Source organism: Clytia hemisphaerica, unplaced genomic scaffold (genome assembly GCF_902728285.1).
Source record: "Clytia hemisphaerica strain Z4C2 unplaced genomic scaffold, Clytia hemisphaerica genome assembly, whole genome shotgun sequence".
Lineage (NCBI taxonomy): Eukaryota > Metazoa > Cnidaria > Hydrozoa > Leptothecata > Clytiidae > Clytia > Clytia hemisphaerica.
In genome coordinates this window covers 2,096,003-2,117,012 of record NW_027104175.1, presented here as the reverse complement: position 1 = coordinate 2,117,012, position 21,010 = coordinate 2,096,003, and the positions used below count along the sequence as shown (strand labels likewise).

Sequence of the window (21,010 nt, the reverse complement as noted above, 5' to 3'; positions counted from 1 at the left end):
GCGTAGATATCATCTCTTCATCTTGATCAACTTTTAATTTTAGTGAAAAATAATGAATTTATGAAAAACAAAAAATGGATACAATTTGAACAAAATATAACAACAACCCGCATGGTTCAAAATGGTGGATGAGGAAGCTACCGAGACATTGGCTCAACGCCATAAACGTGAACAAAAAGAATTGCAAGGTTTTTGATAAATTTCTTATTATGTCAATGTTTTTATTTGTGTGTAAAACAACTTTTGGGTTTACCATCGGCGGATTTATGGATTTCTCTAAACAAAGTGGCTTTATGCGAATCTTTTTTCTCATTTTACATTTGGCCCTAAAATGTACTCACAAAGTTGTAGTGCGTGCCATATGAAACAAGCGAATTTTATGTGTGGGGCCTTTGGCGAGGAATGCTGACTGGACTTAGTAAATATACGTCCCGTGTCTGATCTTGGTTGACTAAGAGTAACTCTAAATGAGGTCTTTCGATATTCTCGAGGGTTCTTCGGGTTTAAAACAAAATTATGGGGTTTAAAACAAAATTATGGGTCTTTCTAACCGTCCTACGTCTAGACAAAACAAAACTGCTCAAACCGTGTTCTTCCTAAAAGTGACACTATAATAAAGATATTGCTAAATCTCTACAACTTTTCCAGGAAAGATACAAGCACTGAAGCACGGCATACCTAAAGGTGACAAGAAACGCAAGAAGCAAGTCACAATTGAAATCGCTCAACTTCAAGCAGAACTGGATCAAAGACAACAAGAAGAGATCGATGACGAGGTATGTAAACAAGGAACGGATCAGCTCCAAATTATTTGCTCTAGCTCATTGCAAGAGCAAACACTTATCAGCTACCGATCTAAGCTTTATTCTAGTCATGAAAGCTTAGTAAATTTCAGGTCGTTTAGTGGCTACAGTAATGGGTACCCCATATTTTGATGGTCCAAATTCGTCTTCCCCTTTGGTTTTTCAGAAAGCATCCGATTAATGTTGACAAAATATAAATTTATGACGGGTGGGGGACTGCTGAATTCTTTCAAGAATCCCAATAATTTCTTCGGGGCTACCACCTGAGAACCCCTGATATCGCTTTACTCATTACGCTGTATGTAAAACTATCCTTGATTTTATATTCAATGGTCTCTGGTGAATTTGAATTACAATATTTTGCTCGCCGTTCCATAGAAAAGTACAACTGTGAACGGAGAAGGTAACACATCACTAAGTGAAGCAGTAGAAGACAAACTGACCTTACAAGAAAATGGTGAGGCAGATCCGCCGACGGAAGACCGAACATCGCAAAATGGGAAGAAAACTTCCAAAGCTCAGAAGAGAAGAGTAAGTCGTTCGCTCGTGATGCTGTTTGGCGCTTTGATTGGAACTTTGTTTTATTTTACCTGTTTAGTGGTTTGATTCTTTCAATCACCAGTGTTAAAAGTTTTTTCGTCTCTGATGAAAACCTTACGTTGACCGCAGTCGCCGATATCCAAGCGCCATCAATCGTACTGAGAATGTGGTGAAAATCGTTCGATTGGTGCTTGTCCATGGCCTTCAGAAATGTTACCAGGATAAACCACAACCTATAGTATTGATAGGATTATGTATGATTTCACTCCCCATCTCTCATTAGGAGAAGAAAGAACAAGAAGAGCGAGAGCGCCAGAAGCGTTTAGTGGAAGGTGAAAAAGAAAGCGCGAATCATGTTCGCAATTTGGAAGCTGCACAATTCGACAAAATTTTGAAAGAAAATCAACTAAAGATTCGTGAGGTTAGTAGCATGTAACTTCCCTGCAAGTCAGATGGTAGATATCGATTTGCTAGCCAATCAAATACCGTCATTGTGTACTTTAACGAATTCATCCAATGAAATCACCGAACGAACCAAGGGTTAAACCCACATTAAGAAAAATGTCTCGAATATTTGATAAGATAACTATTCTGCAATTGTTACTACAGGACAGTTTTATCTTTTTGTTTTTATAATACTGACAAATAACTCAGATAACAAATAACAACCTCAGCGTTCGAAATCCAGATTCTTCCATATGAAGAGGGCTGCTGACTTGAAAAAGGCAAATTCAAAAGTGGCTCATGTGTAATTGCTAGTTGAAAGTGGGTTTCCAAGCTGCAATCTATACTTCAAGATATTCTGTTTATGTTATAGAAATGAGGCGCTCGTCTATACTGACAAAACAGAATGAACAAAAGAATTTCCTAAAATTTGATCTCATGTGGTGCGTTTAAAATAGGTTAAATAATGTCCTTTCAGTTCTTTTGTTTGATTGTTTGATTGATTTGACATTTCAGGTACAACCAGATGGAGATTGGTAAGTAAAATCGAATAACTGAAATATATAAATTATATCTTGAAACTTAGTATCTCACATTTTGTATGCTACTATACTAAAAATGGATTTATGAAAAATTCATGTCACGCTATAGCCCAACGTTTGACGGCATTCCCGATCGTCACGGCTGCGCTCATTGAAACATCATTTACGCCCGCTTAAAACGGTAAAATGAATAACGATTCAGGTTTTTTTGGAGAAGAAGTCGCTGCAGTGTCAGTCTTTCGCGAAATGAAAAACCCACTTTACCGTGGAAATAATCGACGTTTTTTGTTTTGTTTTTTTGGGAACCTTTGAACATAAGGTACCCGTTTACCGCAAAAGTTAAGGGTAATTAGGAGATCCAATGACGTTTTTTCAGATTTTTGAAAAACTTTAAACTGCGATATCTCGAGTTTGAAAGGTAGGTAGGAGGTCGTCGACCCTTCATTGGGTCGAAGACTTTAATATTATAACTTTGCGTTTTCAGCACCTTGACGTTTTGAGTTTTAAACCATTTTAAGTGGTAATCTTTCGTTTTTCGGCTTATGAATCCGAGTTTTTGACCATTTACTATCAAAAGGGCTATTCAGCTTCACCCATTTTTTTTTTTTTTTTTCATTTAATGACAGCTATCACTAGGAGCATTGTGTGCGTTCAGCAATACTTGACCGGCGTTTGCAACGACGAGAACCGTCTAAATTGTATTCTAGAGATACTTGAAAATATACCGGGTGACCCAAAGTTCGGACGGTTTTCGTTGGGTAGGGTCTGAAATAAAAGTAATTTAAAAGATAGAGGATGCTCTAACTTAAACTTTGAGCTATTACTTTTTAAATTTTGTTCAGTGGTTCTTCATTTATGAGCTTTTAAAGTCAAAATTCAATTATTGGAAAGTGAAAAAACACGTCAATTATATTTCTTTATCTTTAACATTGTGTTTTTCGAGTGTGCTGATGTTTTACAACCTCGTTAATTAGTGTTGTAGGTAATTAAAGTTTATAAAATAATAAATTAACAACGAAGTAGATTTATATAAATTTACTGTAAATATTTTTATCAAAATATTTTGCAAATAGGCAAAATTTGCTTTCTTTATGAAAATGTCGCGTCTTATGAAAGAACAGAGAGTGTGGGTTTGCCTGGAATATGCTAGAAAGTGCATGGTGGTGGTTCTTTTCTGAACGCATAACTTGTTAATAGATTTTGTGAAAGTAAAGAATCTAAAAAAAGTTTTAAAATTGAATAAAAATATCTAACATGCTCTTTTCTAACGATTTAACGACCTTGCTTGATTGATTGATAATAAAACAATTTGATACCTCTTTTTTGACGTAATTTTCGCTCTTTCCGAAAAGTGAATTTTGACTTTAAAAGCTCATAAGTAGGGAACTTGTGGGTCAAATTTAAAAAGTAATAGCTCAAACTTTAAGTTAGAATATCTACTTTCTACATATTCAAATTTCAAGCACTTTGAGACATTTTTTCGGCCTCGAGACGCCGAAAACTGTCCGAACTTTTTTGTGGGTCACCCGGTATTTACTTTCTAAAATCTTTTAAAGTACCTTGTAGGCTCGCAAATAGAAAATTAAGAACGTAGACAATTCACTCTTTAATTTTTCATTTCCATCTCGTTTTCTCTGATTTCAGTCTGTATAATTCGGTTATCGTTCAAAAGTTTGGTTCATCCACCAAAGTAAGTTATTTTTGCTGTTCTCAACAAGTGAAATGAACTGTCTCCAACGTTTTTACCTCAATTTTAACATTGTCAATAATTTTGAACTTCTAAATATCGAGGGTACTGTAGTATTATTAATCACTGTTTGATTTTTCAACAGAATCTATCAGATTTCTCTATACCAGCAGATACCAGCACTGTGTAACCAAATTCTAACCTTTTCTTCGTCTTATTTGTGCTTTCAAGGAAGCGTTGAAAGAGTTACGGCAAAAGACGGCAGGTTTTATGCGAACGAATGAAGATGACTTTCTTCCTTTCACCTCCAACACGAAAACCGGTGACATCCTTAGCACTGGTGAGTTTTCAATGGTTGTTGACTGTTAGAAAGTTTTTTGAAATTACTGACCTATCAAAGGTTCCAATACCAATAAAATATTTTGAAGAATCAAACTGGTTCTTATTTTTGGACCTACCTCGGAGGTCCTATAAATTAACCGATGTCCGTCCGTTCGTTCATTCGTCTGTTCGTTCGTCCGTCTGTTACCAGCTTTTCTCAGGATTGGCTCATTAGTTTTTTCTGATTTTTGGCACAATGATGCAAAATGGCAATGCCCAAAATGTGACGGAGCCCGATTTTCGAAAAAAAATCATTTCCGGCCGAAAATGCCGGAAATATGCCGGAAAAACCGGTTTTTTGGCATTTTCTCAAGATTTCATCATTAGTTTTTTCTGATTTTTTGCACAAAGATGCGTATTAACAATGCCCAAAACATGGCCGAGTCAGATTTTTGAGAAAAATTTTTTTTTGTTTTTTTTTTGGCCGAAAATGCCGGAAATATGCCGGAAATCGCCGTTTTTCGTTTTTCTGGATTTTCATTGAACTTTTTCCTTATAATTGGTTTTTTTTTTTTTTTTTTCATTCAAAAACATTATTAATAGCAATGCCCACCATCAAGCATGTTTTAATTTTCAATAAAATAGATTTTTTGAAGCCGGAACTTTCTAAAAATCACCGGAACAGCCGATTTTCGATTTTCGCCGGAAAAAACGGTATTTCTTGAATTTCTTGAGCTGTACTTTATATTTTTTCATGAAATTTTGCACACTGATGCAAAATGTCAATACCTAAATTGTGACGGAGCCCGATTTTCGAAAAACATCTTTTTCCGGCCGAAAATGGCGGAAATATGCCAGAAAAACTGGTTTTTCGGCATTTTCTCGAGATTTCATCATTAGTTTTTTCTGATTTTTTGCTCAAAGATGCGTATTAACAATGCCCAAAACATGGCCTAGTCCGATTTTTGAGAAAAATTTTTTTCCGGCCGGAAATGCCGGAAATATGCCGGAAATCGCCTTTTTCTGGATTTTCATTGAACTTTTTCCTTATAATTGGTTGTTTTTTCATTCAAAAACATTATTAATAGCAATGCCCACCATCAAGCATGTTTTAATTTTAATTTTCAATAAAATAGATTTTTGAAGCCGGAACTTTCTAAAAATCACCGGAACAGCCGATTTTTGCCGGAAAAACGGTATTTCTTGAATTTTTTGAGCTGTACTTTATATTTTTTCATTAAATTTTGCACACTGATGGAAAATGTCAATACCTAAATTATGACGAAGCCTGATTTTCGAAAAAAATTCATTTCCGGCCGAAAATGCCGGAAATATGCCGGAAAAACTGTTTTTTTGGCATTTTCTCGAGATTTTCTCATTAGTTTTTTCTGATTTTTTGCTCAAAGAATCGTATTAACAATGCCCAAAACATGACCTAGTCCGACTCTTTAGTTTACTTATATTTCTATGCTTTTCACACAAAAACATTATTCATAACAATGCTCATTATCAAGCATGATTCAATTGTCAATAAAACTGATTTTTGCGACCAGAACTTCCTATTTATTATTTCCCTACAACCCTTCCCTCTCCCCCCATCAACAATCAATGATGACTTTATTGTGTTGTGTATTTTCGCTAAACGCTATATTTTCTGACTGATTTTTTCCATTTTTCTTTTCGCATTGCTATCTAACTTTAATCATCAGGTAGGTCCATTCAGCATATTGCTTGTTATATTTAAAGCTTTTAAAAAGGAAACGGTGAAAATCACGATTAAAAGCTTTCGCAACGCTCTCTTTTCGGTACTTCTAAAATAGAGAGCACCGCCAGAAACGACGGCCGATTTCAAACCACTATGAATCTTTTTCGACATTTTGAATAATTTTGTTTTTGTTACAGAGGAGTATGGGAAGTACTGTGATGACATAGAGAATACTACCACGTGGGGTGGTCAACTAGAGGTATGTTATTTCATTGTAAAGCTCATATCCGGGGGGGGGCTACTCGATTTCGAAATGACGGTATGTGCCGCACAAAATCTGCTTTTCAAAATCGTACCCTTACAGTGCAGTTCAATATGGCTGAACAGGTACCCTTTCAGTGCATTTTCTCATGATTTACCCAACCCTTATAGTGCACTATATTTTTCAGCTGTAAATCTGCATGAAAAAAGAAGCTTGGGAAATTATTTTTGTCAGCTGTGATTGTCAGACAATAGAAACTTTTTCAAACAAACGAGAAGTAAAAACCTTTATTTTTATCAGTTATTTTGAATTTGTTTTAAAATTCGACTCTTGCAGTGCTATCTGACAGAAACACACCCTTACAGTGCATTTTGGGATGCTGAAAAACCCGGTACATGACGTAAGCCAGATCATATGAGTGCCCCCCTCCCCCTGGGGCTCATATATCTGAGGTTTCTCTGTTATCTTTTTACTGCTGGCCAGAGTAACTGACATTGCTTCTCAAAGAATCAGTATATTACTGCTAGTACGAAAAGCTCGAAAAGGTTTCGAAAAAGAAATGTCCTCCTCTTTACAGATTCGTTCGATATCGAACGTGTATCAACAAAGAGTGGAGATTTATCAAGCCAACGCTCCCAGGCTAGTGATCGGTGAAGAACATGTAGCCTCTACTCCTCTTCGATTATCGTAAGTTGCCTTTTTGATGTAAACTCTGATTTTAATTGTCGCCAAAAACCAAAGACCCCACACTGATAAAGTTTATAAAGCCTCTGACGTTGCAATTTAATCTTTGACCTAGAAAGCCTTATGCTTAATATCTGGAATATGCTCAGTCAGAGGCGTAGCCACGGGTTTTCGTTTCGGGGGATGAGATTGGAAAATTTTTGACCTTTTTAGGGGAAATTTTTGGAGAAGATTTTTCTCGTAACTTATGCGCCGCGGGCGTCAATTGCTGCTCTAAGAAATCTCAAGTTGCTTAAAAAAGAGGCATCTGAAGGTCAATGTTAGCGAGAGTAAGATCACAAAAAGTGCGGAAAAACTTAAAATTTCATGTCGCAGAGAGTTTTCTTTGTAATCTTGGCGCCGCAGGCAAAAAGAAAATAGCTAACCAGGCGGACCACAGGGAGGCTTCTTTTATTTAAGATCCAAGATTTGGAATCCTAAAAGTGAAAATAACGCCATAGTAACAGCAAAAAAGAAAAAAAGCTGGAATTTGTCCACTGCTTGCTATTTATAGTAACAGAAATTCTGTTTTTTTTCTTTGGTTGTTTCCAATAAGAAGAATGACGTAATCTTAACTTGTGCGAAATTCTCTCTTTCACCTTTGCAGGCAACTTGAATGAATGCAACTTGAAATACATAATTTATTATCGCTATTTATAGAAATTTTCGTAGAATTGACAGTTAGTGTGACAGATGCGATGTCGTTTGTTTTTGTCAATAATTTATATACCCCTTACCTGTTGTTATCTCCTGTCCATTTTTAAGTTCCAGAAAACTAATACAATTTTTTAAATCGCAACCATCCTCGTATGAGTAAAAATAATATTTAATATAGTACCATGAATGACATTTCTATGAATTTTATCGATATAGAAAATTTAACTTAACTGGATTAACTGGATTTATGAATTTCGATGTCACATCAGAAAATGTTAATCAAATTTCAAACACTTTGTCTTGATAACACGAAGTAGAAGCATTGTTTAAAGATAATATCGATGCAATGGCTTTTCTCAGTGTTGTTGTTTTGACCTTATCATTATTACTAAAGTTCGCTTCTACAACGGTGTTAGATACTCTATCGAACACCGTCAACAAAGGTGCAACTCTGGCTGGAGAAAACATCGAATCTTTACTACCCAATGCCGAAGTTGCTTTAGCTGGATCCATCATTAATTACAGTAAATGGTCTCTCATCGAACGTGAATGGGAAATAGAATACGGAGATGTTGATATCCCTGCAGAGACTGTACACCCTGGGTACGAGGAAGCTTTTGTTACGGAGAAAGATTCGGCTTTCTTCAAGCTTCATCATGGTGTTTCTGGCAAACTGTCATGGGAGGTCAAAACCTTTAATGAATCATACATAATTCATTTTATGTATGATATCCCCTATAATTTGGGGTTCAAGGAGCATAACCAACTGGCTATTGCTCTCTGCTCATCAAACGACAGCCTTTGCCGGGAACTTTCCCGATCGGATTTGAAATCGAAGACGTACTCTTTCTCCAAACGTCGGCTTTACAGATATACCATCGAAGATGTGTCTGTTTGTAACCAGGATTTATGCGTCTTCGCTAAGATGGGTACTGGACACAAAGCCACAGCCAAAATCAGAGTCTTCCCAACGCGAGAAGAAGATGCCGCTACGAAAATAAAGGAAAAATTGCAACATGATTCCTTTGGAAATCAAGAATATGATAATTTTTTGGAAGACGAAAAAGATTCGTCCAACCGAACCTCCAGAGCTGCTTATCTCCAGTTATATTCTTCATGATTGTTGTTGTCAACCTCGCATATATTGGGCTGGTGTAACTTGACGATCTTATCGGATGTTATTTCTAACCTGAAGAACCTTTTTTTTAAATTTAGCAGACACAAACTTGAACAGTGAAAAATGGCACTTTGAAAAACCTTTGTGACTGATTGAAAACTAGCCATTACAACAGCATAATGAAAAATATACAGTCAAGCTTGGAAAACAATTTTTAGTTTTTTTTAATTTCTGTTATTATGATTTTATTACCACCTTTTTTGAATTTTATTTTCCGAAGTATCGCGCACATTTTTTTCTATATCAAAATTTTGTACTTTTTTTTACGGTATTTATTAATGGGAGTTGCTGATGATTCTTGGTGATTCTGGTTTTAGGTGTAATAGACAGACCCTTTATACAACCCTTGAAAGACCCTTCATTTTTGAATATAATATGAATATTTTATGAAGACTAGAAACCCTTGAAAATATATTCCAAGAACCCTGTTAACCATTGACACCTTGCTATATAGGGCTCTTTGTATAAAAGTTAATATTTGTGTTACATTTTATTTTGTGTCTATTTTACGTGATTTTCATTGAAATATTTACGATATTTTAAGAAATGTTTGTTTCAAATTTTATTCAAAAAAGATAAATTTCCATTTTTCATTCCACGTACAAACAACCGATTGAATTTTTATAAAAATAAGGTTTACTGAAATATATCGCCTGGCAACTAAACTGACTTGAAAGAAATATTGAGTGGTTTAGTCCCTTTTTCATTTAGTATTCAACTCTAGTATTTTTCAAAAATTAATTGATTGATCGAAGTTTCTTTGACTCGTCATTTTCGATGTTTTTTGTAAAAGAAGCCTCTTTACAATGAAGTTGGCACTGAAAATTGCGTTTTGTTTTACCATTTTCTGCCTAAGTTTCACTTTTTCGCATGTTTTCCAATTAAAACAGTGCAATAATTTTGATGCAGAATTTTCCAAAGTCACTTATGGTCAACGACTTTTAGGTGAAATTCTCTTGACTTTGAGTTCACTTTCATTGCGTGGCTGTCTCACTGAATGTATGTACCATCTTGGATGTCTATCCGTTAATTACATGAGAGAAGATTCTACTTGTGAAATCTTGGGGAACATAATCCAAAGAAACATTGAACAACACGTGACCGTCTTAACCAATCAGACGGGTTGGAATCATTTCGAAACAAATTATGACCGAAAAGCTGTAAGTTATCAATATCATTCATTCACTTTTGAACCTTTAATGGTCCGAATTTCAAAATTTGAGCTTTCAAAAGCCTCCATTCGAGCTTTCAAGAGCCTCCATTTGAGCGGTGTACTAAAGTCTTTTGTTGGACCTGAATCGAGGTTTTGCAGTTGACTTTTCGTAGCTTAAACATCATTATATAAACTCTTTATTCTATTTTGTTTTTTAGATTGGAATCACTTGTTCCCGAAGTAATCCATGCCCATCGGATAAACGTTGTGTTGATAATTGTGATGGCTTGGCTTCTTGCGTCCCTCTTACAGTCGGTAAGACATCGGAGTATCCAATAAGCGACCATTCTGAAAACTAATCTTCCTTCCTTCTCTTCACTATTTAGGCGCCATTGCTTTTTTGGACCTACCTCGGAGGTCCTTTAAATTAATGTTCGTCCGTCCGTCCGTTCGTTCGTTCGTCTGTTACCAGTTTTTCTCGGGATTGGCTCATTACTTTTTTCTGTTTTTTGGCACAATGATGCAAAATGATGATTCCTAAAAAGTGAGGGAGCCCGATTTTCGAAAAAAAATTTCCGGTCGTATGCCGGAAAACTGGTTTTTTGGCATTTTCTCGCGATTTTATCATTAGTTTTTTCTGATTTTTTGCCCAAAGATGTGTATTAACAATGCTCAAAACATGGCCGAGTCCGATTTTTGAGAACAATTTTTTTCCGGCCGAAAATACCGGAAACATGCCGGAAATCGCCGTTTTTCTAGATTTTCATTGGACTTTTTCCTTATAATTGGTTGTTTTTTCATTCAAAAACATTATTAATAGCAATGCCCACCATCAAGCATGTTTCAATTTTCAATAAAATTGATTTTTGAAGCCGGAACTATTTCAAAATCGCCGGAACAACCTATTTTCGCCGTAAAGACAATATTTCTTGAATTTCTCGAGCTGTACTTTATATTTTTTATGAAATTTTGCACAATGATGCAAAATGACAATACCTGAAATGTGACGGAGCCCGATTTTCGAAAAACATTTTTTTTCCGGCCGAAAATGCCGGAATAGACTTTTTTCGCGAATTGAGAATCTAAAGTTTACGCCTGGACAAAATCTCGTGAATTGGCTTCTTTTTCACGCAATTCATGGGTTACTATGGCCACAATTCAGATTTTTTATCTCCACCTCTAGAAAAAGTTAGAGGCCTTCAATAGCTCGTTTGAAAGATATTTTTAAGTCTTCTCTTTTGCCACTAACTTGATTTACGAGAATGTCAATTCACACGATGGTAGAGTTATACCTCCAGTTACGAATCCTCCAAACATCGTTTGGTCCAAAAATCTTTTCTAAACTTTTGAAATTTGCCCACTTTTTCTTTGATCATTTTTGAGAACACAACAATTTTTGTCTGTATTTTAGAAGCGTTGCACAGTTACGTCCAAACCGCAACTAGTTCCTCATTTTTGGATGCCGCCAGAGGCCCGGCATCTGCTTTCGACGGAAATGAAGGAACTATGTTCCATACCGACCACCTCACGACAAGACACTGGATTAAGGTCCGTTCACATTTAACTTTTGTTCACTTCTCTGGATTTCCTAAAACACCTTAAAAGCTGAAAATTCTTATTAGAAGATTTTAGTTGTTTTTATCAGATAGAATAACATCTTACTTTGGCTGTTTCATCGTCTATTCAGATTCATTTTGTTAAAAGTGATTATTGGTTGTAAAAATAGTTTCTCAAAATCTGAAGCGTGGATAAAAATCACTTTATAAGGTTATTTTTTCATTACATTTTGAGGATAAAATTTTTATAGGGGGGGGGGGCATTCTAACAAAGGGTACTGGTAATTTTTGTTCGATTTAAGGGGGGAGTTTTCTTTAAGGGCAAAGTAACATTTTTTAAGGGGGGAGACTGAAAAGGTAGGCAAAAACCATGCAGGTAGGCAAAAACCATGCAGCTTTTGATATAGGGCCTGTCCTAGAAGTCTCTAAGTGTTCCCACAAGAAGTAATCTTTCGGTTTCCCTTGTAAAAAAATAACGTCATACACAAAAAGTCACAAATTTTCCTTCGCTTTCCAAAAGTGAAGAAATGAACAGTTTTGTGGTGAAGATAACGAGAGAACGTTTTCAAATACTGTGTTCTGTCAATTTTGTTCATTTCTGTCTATTTAGGCGGAATTCAACAATCGTGTGTTCATCGACTATGTTGTGTTTGTGAATCGTCACGATTATATCTTATACCCTCAATATGCGCAACGAAGTGATCTAATTGATCTGAAGACCATACTAGCCGTCAACGAGCAGACCACCATGACATGGTTTGCGAATACAGGAGACATGGGGGTACGCAGAATCTTTTCATGTATGAGACAGGCTGATGGAATTTATGCTGAGCAACCACAAGTGGTCGGTCACAACGCGTTAAACTTCCAAGAAATTTGGATTTATGGCGCAGTTTTGTGATTCCGTTTAATTTGATTTGGTTTTATTACTTTTATTTTTCAAGCGAGAAAAATTTTTTAGAAAAGTAAAACGTCAGCGTCAGCCTAGGTTTAGGTCCCAGCCAAAAAAACTGCCCCAATGATTCATGAAATTTTTGGTAGCCCCTAAGGCTTTCGACCTTCGACACTTTTAAAAGTTTGTTTCACGAAAGAAGGTTAAAACAATGTAAATTGTGTTTGCCTCACCAAAAATAAGTCTTATTAATAATTTAAGTTTCATTTGACAATATTAGTAGAAATTTCGGATATCGTCGCAATTAGGCCTTACGTAAAAGTGTCGTCATTTGAACAATATTCACTTTTGTTTTAAAATATTCCTGGAAAATAGCAAATCAATACTAGCAACTTATTAAAATATATCCAAAAATTGCATCAAAACCAAACATGCGATCAAAAAATTCCTATTAACATTAAATTCTTTCTTCAAAATGACTGATTCTGGTTGTAAACGAGATTTTGTTCTTTTCTGTATATATTCGGAAAAAAATGTTTTATGACTTTTTTGTGAATCATGACAATAAACGCAACAACTGCGTATAATGTTTACAGATACCTTATAGGCCCTTTTTACGCCACCTTCCCAAAAATAACGCCAATAAGGGCCGGCATAAAAAGAGCCGGTAAGATATAGGAAATTTTTTGTTATTATTGGCACACCTGGTAGTTTTTCATTGTACATAACAAATAACACCTTATCATTAATTTATTGCATGTAAATGTATTCATAAGTTTTGTTTTAAGTAAGAAATTACCTTCATATTAGTTAGCAAAATTTTATTTATTATATATTAAAAGTTACATACCTTGAAGGGAACTTATTTTAGAAAACTAAAGTACTTTAGTATAGTATTTTTTTAGTATTTCTGTATAAAAAGGTTCATGACTTTATTTTGAGTCATGACAAAACCATACTGTCTAATTATGTATAATGTTTACAGATAATAGGAAATTTTTTGTTATTATTGGCGCACCCGGTAGTTTTTCATTGTACATAACAAAGGATTCTCACCTAATCATTAATTTATTGCATATAAATGTATTCATAAGTTTTGTTTTAAGTAAGAAATTACCTTTTCATATTGGTTAGCAAAATTTTATTTATTATATATTAAAAGTTACATACCTTAAGGGAATTTATTTTCGAAAATTAAAGTGCTTTTGTAAAGTAAATTAATTTTCGTCAAAATAAACAAAATTTCGTCTTTGCAAGTTGAGTTCCTCGGCAAATTCAAAACTATTTAGGATTTTTGCTGCTCGCCAAAATTCGTTCCCTTTAGGTATAATATGTAAAATCTGCGAAGTGATCACGTCTCATCTCGATTCACAAGTTTCTAATAAAAGATATATTTTTGTAAGTCATTCTCAGAAATATGATTTAGACCATGTAATTGTTTCCTATATGTAAGTTTGGTTGGAACCTCAGATTTGTATGATTAATAAAAAAGCAGCGGTATTCGAGTTGAAGCGTGCTTAACTCTTGATCTAAAGTTCCGGGTTCGAGCAAAGTGCAAATCACTTGGCTTATGGAACAAACAAATTCGATTGGGACAACACAGAAAGCTTAGGAATACGTTTGTTTCCTTCGGAGAAGTTTGAGACATGAAAAGTCCGTCTTTTTCGATTTTGACGACACGAAAACCCGACGAATTCAGGTCTGCTTATATTGCGAGCTCGCCATAAACTTTATCATTGGAAGTGAATTCAGACTCTAAATTTAAATCGTCAATTAACATAAATATGACAACATTTTATTATTCGACACGAATTGAAGCACATGTGTTCCACACTTGATGTCCTTGTTCAGTATCCCATCTGAACGACAACACATATTCTCCAACGTCCAAATTCTCACCTTCACTAAATCAACAATCGAGAAGGGAAAAATTTTCTCCGTTCCGTACAAATTGATCCCAAATCCACTCAAGCCTGGTCCTGGAGCGGGAAATTGCGTACCCATTAGACATTGGTGCGGGTCTAAGAAGCCGCCTGTTTTTGACCCACGCACGCCGGGATTGGGTTTTTGGTCCATTGTGATTTAGGAGGGAAGGTACCGTTGTTTGTTCGGACTGCTGCTATCTCCCTCCTAGACGTTTCGTCCTCACCCCATTGTATCCATTGATGATCACCCACGAATTGGAGAGAAGTCTTCTGAAAACATTCCTCCGTCAAACCTAATATCCAAAATATAAATAACAAAATGGTAAAATTGCTCCAAAGACAGTCTGCTTATCCTCTCTTTAAACTTTTTTATATTTTTTTCGACATACTTACTTAAAGAAGAAACACCTTCAGCTGATAGCCTTGTATTGTTATTTACTCTCACACATAGAGGCTCGAGTCTTAAAAGTCGATTACTCATTTACTGACAAAATTTAATTCACCCTTGTACGATGGCCCTGAGATGTCACTGTTTCGTCACAAAATTTCAGTGTTTTATCACAAAATCTTTAGTTTCATCACAATATTTTTAGTTTCGTCACATAAAATTTTTAGTTTCATCACAGAAGTTCTTAGTTTCGTCACAAAGTTTTTAGTTTTGTCATATGAAATTTTTAGTTTCATCACAGAATTTCAGTGTTTCGTCACAACTTTCCAGGACTTTTCAGTGTTTCATCACGAAACTTTCAGTGTTTCATTATTAATATATTTCTTTATGAAACTAAAAATAAAATTTTCTTTCTTGCTTTTAAATACATAGGCGTGAAGGATCCATATTTCAAAAGACGATATTTTTGCCGCCAGTGATTAAGGGTGTTGATGAAAACGTGATTAGTATTTTCCCACTGCAATACTCTTCGATACTCATTTCTTGAGATATTGAAAAATATTTCAGGCCTCCTTTTCAAAACGCAGTTACCAAGATAAGTCAAAATCCCTTGGTACATGGTTTTGAGCTTTTCGACTCGGTTTTCAAATTTATAATTCTCTTAATCTGATGCAAACGAATTTATTCGTTCTCTTAGGTGTACTGTAGTAGTGTCCACCACCCTTTTCTTGTTTGAATTATTTTTTATAGAGTATTCACAATTAAAAAATTTACTAAAGAGAAAGATTTCATGCAGCTAATTTAGAAAGCCTCCTTGCTATAGCCTAATATTCCCTACTTCAATGTCAGAAAATTTTGCGAATGACCCCTTAATTCGCGAAATTAAATGGCGAGAAAAAAATCTTTTGGCTGACCAGAGAGATGTGCTGATTCCTGAAAACTAATTCCTATGAAAAACGAGCTTCTCAGTTTTCTTTGTATTTCTTTTTCGCAAAATAATATGAAAACAGGATCTTGTGACTGATCCAGTTTTCGCCTGATCCTACCGCCACAAGAAAAAAAGTTTTTTTTAGTTTCATAAAAAAATATATTAATAATGAAACACTGAAAAGTCCTGTAAATTTGTGACGAAACACTGAAAATCTGTGATGAAACACTGAAAAATTGTGATGAAACTAAAAAATTTTGTGATGAAACTAAAAATTTTTGTGATGAAACTAAAAATTTTTGTGATGAAACTAAGAATTTTTGTGACGAAACTAAAAATTTTGTGATGAAACCAAGAATTTTTATGATGAAACCAAAAAATTTTGTGATGAAACTAAGAATTTTTGTGACGAAACAGTGACATCTCCGGGCCATCGTACCCTTGATCAATTACTTTCATGATATCTACACTGTCTGCACCCCAAAATGTAGGATTTTAGTTTGACGTTCACTAAAATTTATTCAGTATGTGTATTGCCCGAAAACTTTTGTAATGGATAGCCTATAAGTTTGTGATTAATTTTAATGTTGATTATTCCCTTGATTTGCCCATTTTCCCCATCAACCGAGGGTATTTCCGAAAAAAAGAGATAAATTACTATCAAGTTTAGGGTTTCCGAGCCCCTAGTTCTTCACCATCAAGAGATAAGTCCTACACCATTACACCATTGCATTGTAGTTTCAAGGTGAAGTTTTTCTTAGTCATTTTCTTGACTTTCCTCCTTGAAATCGTGCAAGTGCACTAACGTTTGAACCCAAAAATAGAAAGTGCATTACAATGACTTCTTTTTACCTCAGCTTACGCTAGGTTTACGCCAGATAACCAAAAACTTGACGTTATCGTCGTTATTTGATCTGCAATTTACCTACATTTTGGGGTGCAAAAATAGATTTTTTTCGGTTTTAGCAAACATTTTCCTACCTTTACCGATTCCAAGAAGGTATATCGTTTCGCAATCCTATCAGACACTTTCGTACCAAAAACCATGAATATTGGTCGATTTTTTAGAAAGTTATGAATGAAAAAGTGAACCTACATTTTGGGGTGCAGTGACGTAAAAATATGAAATTTCAAACTTGTATATTGATCATCTGAAAAACTTTGAGAATGAATAATGCAACAGGAAAGATTCTTATGGGGGTAAATAAGTTGTAACAAGTCCATTTTTTCCTTTCCAAAGCTTTTCTTTCGCGTCAGAAGAAAAACAAAATTTACCAACATTTTGGGGTGCAGACAGTGTAAACAGTAATAATAAATCACTATGCCAAACTCTCAGTTGAAGCTTTTTCTTCATTATGTAAAGCAGCCAAAAAGGATTTTTAAAGATACAACAATCTAACTGTAAGATCACAAACCGTTTATTTTTAAGGACTTTTAGGATATCATTAGTGTTGTTTCCATAGAATCTCTTTACGGCTTTTAATTCTCAAACCTTACAATAAAACAATATTGCTAACCTGGTCGTCCTTCTTTTGGCATTTTACACAGCCGATAAGAGTAGCCTCCGCCATGATTCACATAGATCGCCCAAGCAACCTGCAATTAAAAATGATTAAATTTTAGATTAATCATCGTTCGTTTGGATGAGAATGGAATTCGGTATCTTTTAGACAAAAAGCACGACTAAAAAAGTTAATTAATTTTTATTTGTGTAAAGAAAAACAAGCAGTCAACTTTGTGTGCTTTTACCTCAACCTCTTGGCCTCGTTTCCATGTCGTAACAGAAATATTATGCACGAATTCAACATCCTTTGCTCTCTGACCGTGACCGTAACCGCCGGTCTTCTGCCCACATTTCAGTGCACCGCAACCATTCGGGTTACCACCGGATACACCACAAGGGCTGTAAATTGGGGCGGCTCCTGGTGCCCGCCAGGGTGTGTACAACACTTTACTTTCGTCTCTAACGCGACTGAAGGTACGAAGGGCGGGATCAAAAAGGGTGGGCGTGTGTATCCACGTTTCATTTGTGAACCAGTTACATATGGGACCAGGAAACGCATAACCTTCACAATCATTGTTTTCTTTGCAGATGATCTTCCTTGGGATCGTTAGGCCTGGTTTACACTGTAAACGTGTTTTCATACCAGCAAAACCTGTAAACCACGAGCCATTGTCTAATTGAATTCGTGTTTCAAAATCTAGCCAGTTCGTTGGTTTGACCATAGCTCCATGACCGTGCACTGACTGTGCCCAAAAAAGAAGCACTAAAATCGAGATCTGCCCAATACATGGATAGATTTTAAGCTCCATTTTGTGTGAAATCTCCAATCTCCCAGTTTGGGTAATTCTTTACCCTTCTAACTATGTGCACGAATGCACTTAAAATGAATTCACTCTAAAAGACAAGTATAAATTCGGTTTACATGCAAGGACACAATTGTTTGTTATGATGCAATGCACTCTTTTTGCTATTGCTATTCTGCTAGACATTATAAGTTTGTTTGTTTAGTAAAAAGTAAATAAAGGTCTGACAGTGCTTTCCTTGCTTCCCTCTCAAAGAGATATTCCACTCCTATTCCAATATTTAGTGTCAAAACTTCTTCCCTGAGTGCATATCAATCCCCGCACTCCTTTCTCTAACGTCGTATATTCAAGAAAAAGACCTTAAATATATTTGTCAAAAAATGAGGACCTTGAACCCTAAACCTATAAGTGGGGGGCGTACGGTTTTTCGGAATTGCGGAAATCGGCCCTTTTTTCTTCGGAATTTCGGAATTCATGCAAAATTCCTTCGGTATTTCGGAATTCTGAAACTGTTTCGGTATCGGAAATCCATGAATTTTTGCTTTGAAATTTCGGTATTATTAAGTTTTTATCCCCTTTTTTTGGAATTCATACATGAAAAATCAAATTTGATTAAAAATTAGTCAAAACGAGGAAAAAAAAAACTAAAAAATCGGTATCGGAATTGCAAGTATATTTTTATGGTATTTCGGAAATCACAAACCCCGTACGTCCGCCCCCCCCCCCCCCCTATAAGAAATGGCTAACGATTTTATACTATTATCTTGGCTTAGCCAAGATATACTGGTTTTCAATTAAAAATGTTCTCGTCAATGCATTATTTCCATGCAAATTATTTTTGCAGATACCATCGCCATCAATATGGGTTAGGTGAACATTACAACGCCCTCGTTCCGACAAACGATACGCCATCCATCTGATCCAGTTGTTCAGAGGGAGTCCAGCTGACAAAAGTACGGTAAATTGTCGTTAATGACGTTCCTTTAAACTGACATCAAATGTTCAATGGGAATCCTTGAAAAGGGCCAAGTTTGTTGGCAGAACTATTTATTGATTTTTGAACCACCCACTGGTATTACCAGTAATCATCAATGAACTCAAATGCTTCTTGGATGAGTGCTGTTCTTTGAAATACAGACATTACACCGTAAACTTATGAGGTACAAATTATCAATACGTATTTGTGTATTTTGATTATGCAAATTTGGATTCAACATTGTACATTATCGTAGGTAACTAAGCGCGAACAGTATTGAGTTGAATCATTCTGGAAGAATATAAAGTTATCCCCGATGTAAAAATGATCTCCTTTCATGCACTTAAGATTTGTCTTTTCATAGATCTAAAGCGCATTCGCTTTTAAGTGTGCACTCTTTTTTTCTGCCACGTGAAAACCACTCTCATGAGAATTTTTCAAATACTTTTTTGAATTATGAATTATAAGCATACAAAAATTTGAAAAAAGGCTTGGAGATGCTTAGGTTGAGGGCTTTGCAAGGCTCAAAAATGCTTCTAAGGATGCTCATATCCCAAGCAAAGTACTTGGTACAGATATGACATAAATTTAAGCATATGCTATTAAGCATTACCTGCGCCTGCATTTTACAATTTCGGCTATTTTTGGGTGGAATTTTACGTATTTTTGGAACTTCTCTAAAATTTAGGATAAAAGCATCCTTCAAGCATTTTTCAGCCTTGTCAATATCTCGATCTAAGCATCTCTGAGTCAGTTTTTGGATTTTTGTATGTTTATAAAAAAACACATGTACTTACAGCGAATGGACTTCAGATGTGGACGAGAATACTGTCTGAGGTAAATTTTTAAAGACATAAAACTGGCTAGTTATGGATTCGTTCAACCATGCTTAATGAGTTAGTACCTTTCTTTATAAGGTGAAAATAAAAAATGTAGTGTTTCCGGAAACCGACCGGGTAAAAATAAAAAAAATTTCTGACCTGGCCGCAGACTCGTCAGTAGTTGATACATTAGTATTCAGGGCTTACTTCATACTTTTTGTACATAAAAGTTATCTTTAAAGTTCTATAGCAAAAAAAAAAAAAATTCCGGTCGGCCGCATGAGAGTTTTTTCCTTCACCCGCATTCCGGAAACGCTACATTTTTTTATTTTCGCCTAATGTCTATTCTTTTTGGTAAACATATTTGTTGTTTTTTTTTCAACAATTTCCTACTGTTCACCGTTACAACAACATTACTCTTAGGTTCCAAATAAAAGTTTTTCGAAAATTTTCCAACCCCCGGACCTTATTAGGAACCCCCCCCCTCCCCCCGCGTTTATTAATTCTTAAGAATATGTTCAGCTGTCAAAGAGTTTTGCTCTAAATAGCCTGATTTTAGCCTATATTTACCTTATTTTGGGGTTTCCAGAAGTACAATTTCACCCCCCCCCCCTTAAAAACAGTGTTTTTCAGCCAGAACTGTTTTGTCCAGCGCATTTTGAAGCTCATTATCTCGAGATAGGAACTGAAATCACCTATACTCGCAATTTATCTCTAATCTTAATTTTTTTGAGAGTTTTCCAAAAATATACAACAGGTCTCCGTTTTCTAAAGCTAAAACTTTCATCAATTTTTGACCCTATTTTTGACCGTTATATTTGTCCAAAAATCACACGAAAGTGTCCGAATAAAAATTGGCACCCGAGCTATTTTGATTCCCCTACCCCTTAGCTTTCAAAAAAATGTATAACAAGTGCTTTGACTAAGAAAATCCAGCAATTTTACAAATTTCCCTCTCCTAGATATTAAATCAACAAATATTTTATACTAGGTATAGGACTGGGGGCTGCTTTTATATTTGGGATATTTTTTGCCTGGACCTTGTCTGACCCTATGATGTTATTGGTGCATAAGCCAAAGAAATGCAACAGCGTAAGAGTGTGTCGAAAGTTGGTAACCTTAAACATTAACATTGACCTTTTTTAAGTCATCTCTTATATTATGAAATTCTATTCAAAGAGGACGGATACATACATGTGACGT

At 35.4% G+C, this 21,010-nt stretch overlaps 1 protein-coding gene and 1 long non-coding RNA gene across 5 annotated transcripts; one reads left to right on the top strand and one right to left on the bottom strand.

The window, feature by feature from the left end:
* The first annotated feature begins 33 nt into the window (after window positions 1-33).
* On the top strand, window positions 34-19,311 carry LOC136814438 (deubiquitinase OTUD6B-like). 4 transcript variants are annotated; one of them, XR_010847636.1, is made up of 13 exons: window positions 34-188; window positions 649-776; window positions 1,182-1,334; window positions 1,627-1,764; window positions 2,304-2,323; window positions 3,974-4,019; window positions 4,248-4,356; window positions 6,240-6,301; window positions 6,882-6,991; window positions 9,807-10,021; window positions 10,233-10,329; window positions 11,426-11,562; window positions 12,181-13,281. XR_010847636.1 is itself a non-coding variant. In XM_067070983.1 (10 exons), exons 1-10 carry the CDS (start codon window positions 122-124, stop codon window positions 18,928-18,930), a joined length of 909 nt encoding a protein of 302 aa, XP_066927084.1. In that variant the 5' UTR covers window positions 34-121; the 3' UTR covers window positions 18,931-19,311. The 4 variants fall into 4 exon arrangements, 2 of the variants coding, with proteins under 2 accessions (XP_066927084.1, XP_066927085.1); XR_010847635.1 differs by having other exon boundaries at window positions 7,635-10,021; XM_067070983.1 differs by lacking the exons at window positions 9,807-10,021; window positions 10,233-10,329; window positions 11,426-11,562; window positions 12,181-13,281 and adding an exon at window positions 18,855-19,311.
* LOC136814439 (uncharacterized) lies at window positions 14,236-17,301 on the bottom strand. The gene is made up of 2 exons (XR_010847637.1): window positions 17,221-17,301; window positions 14,236-14,680 (listed from the first exon to the last, which is right to left on the bottom strand). It is a non-coding gene; the product is annotated as an uncharacterized lncRNA (long non-coding RNA).
* Window positions 19,312-21,010: the final 1,699 nt, after the last annotated feature.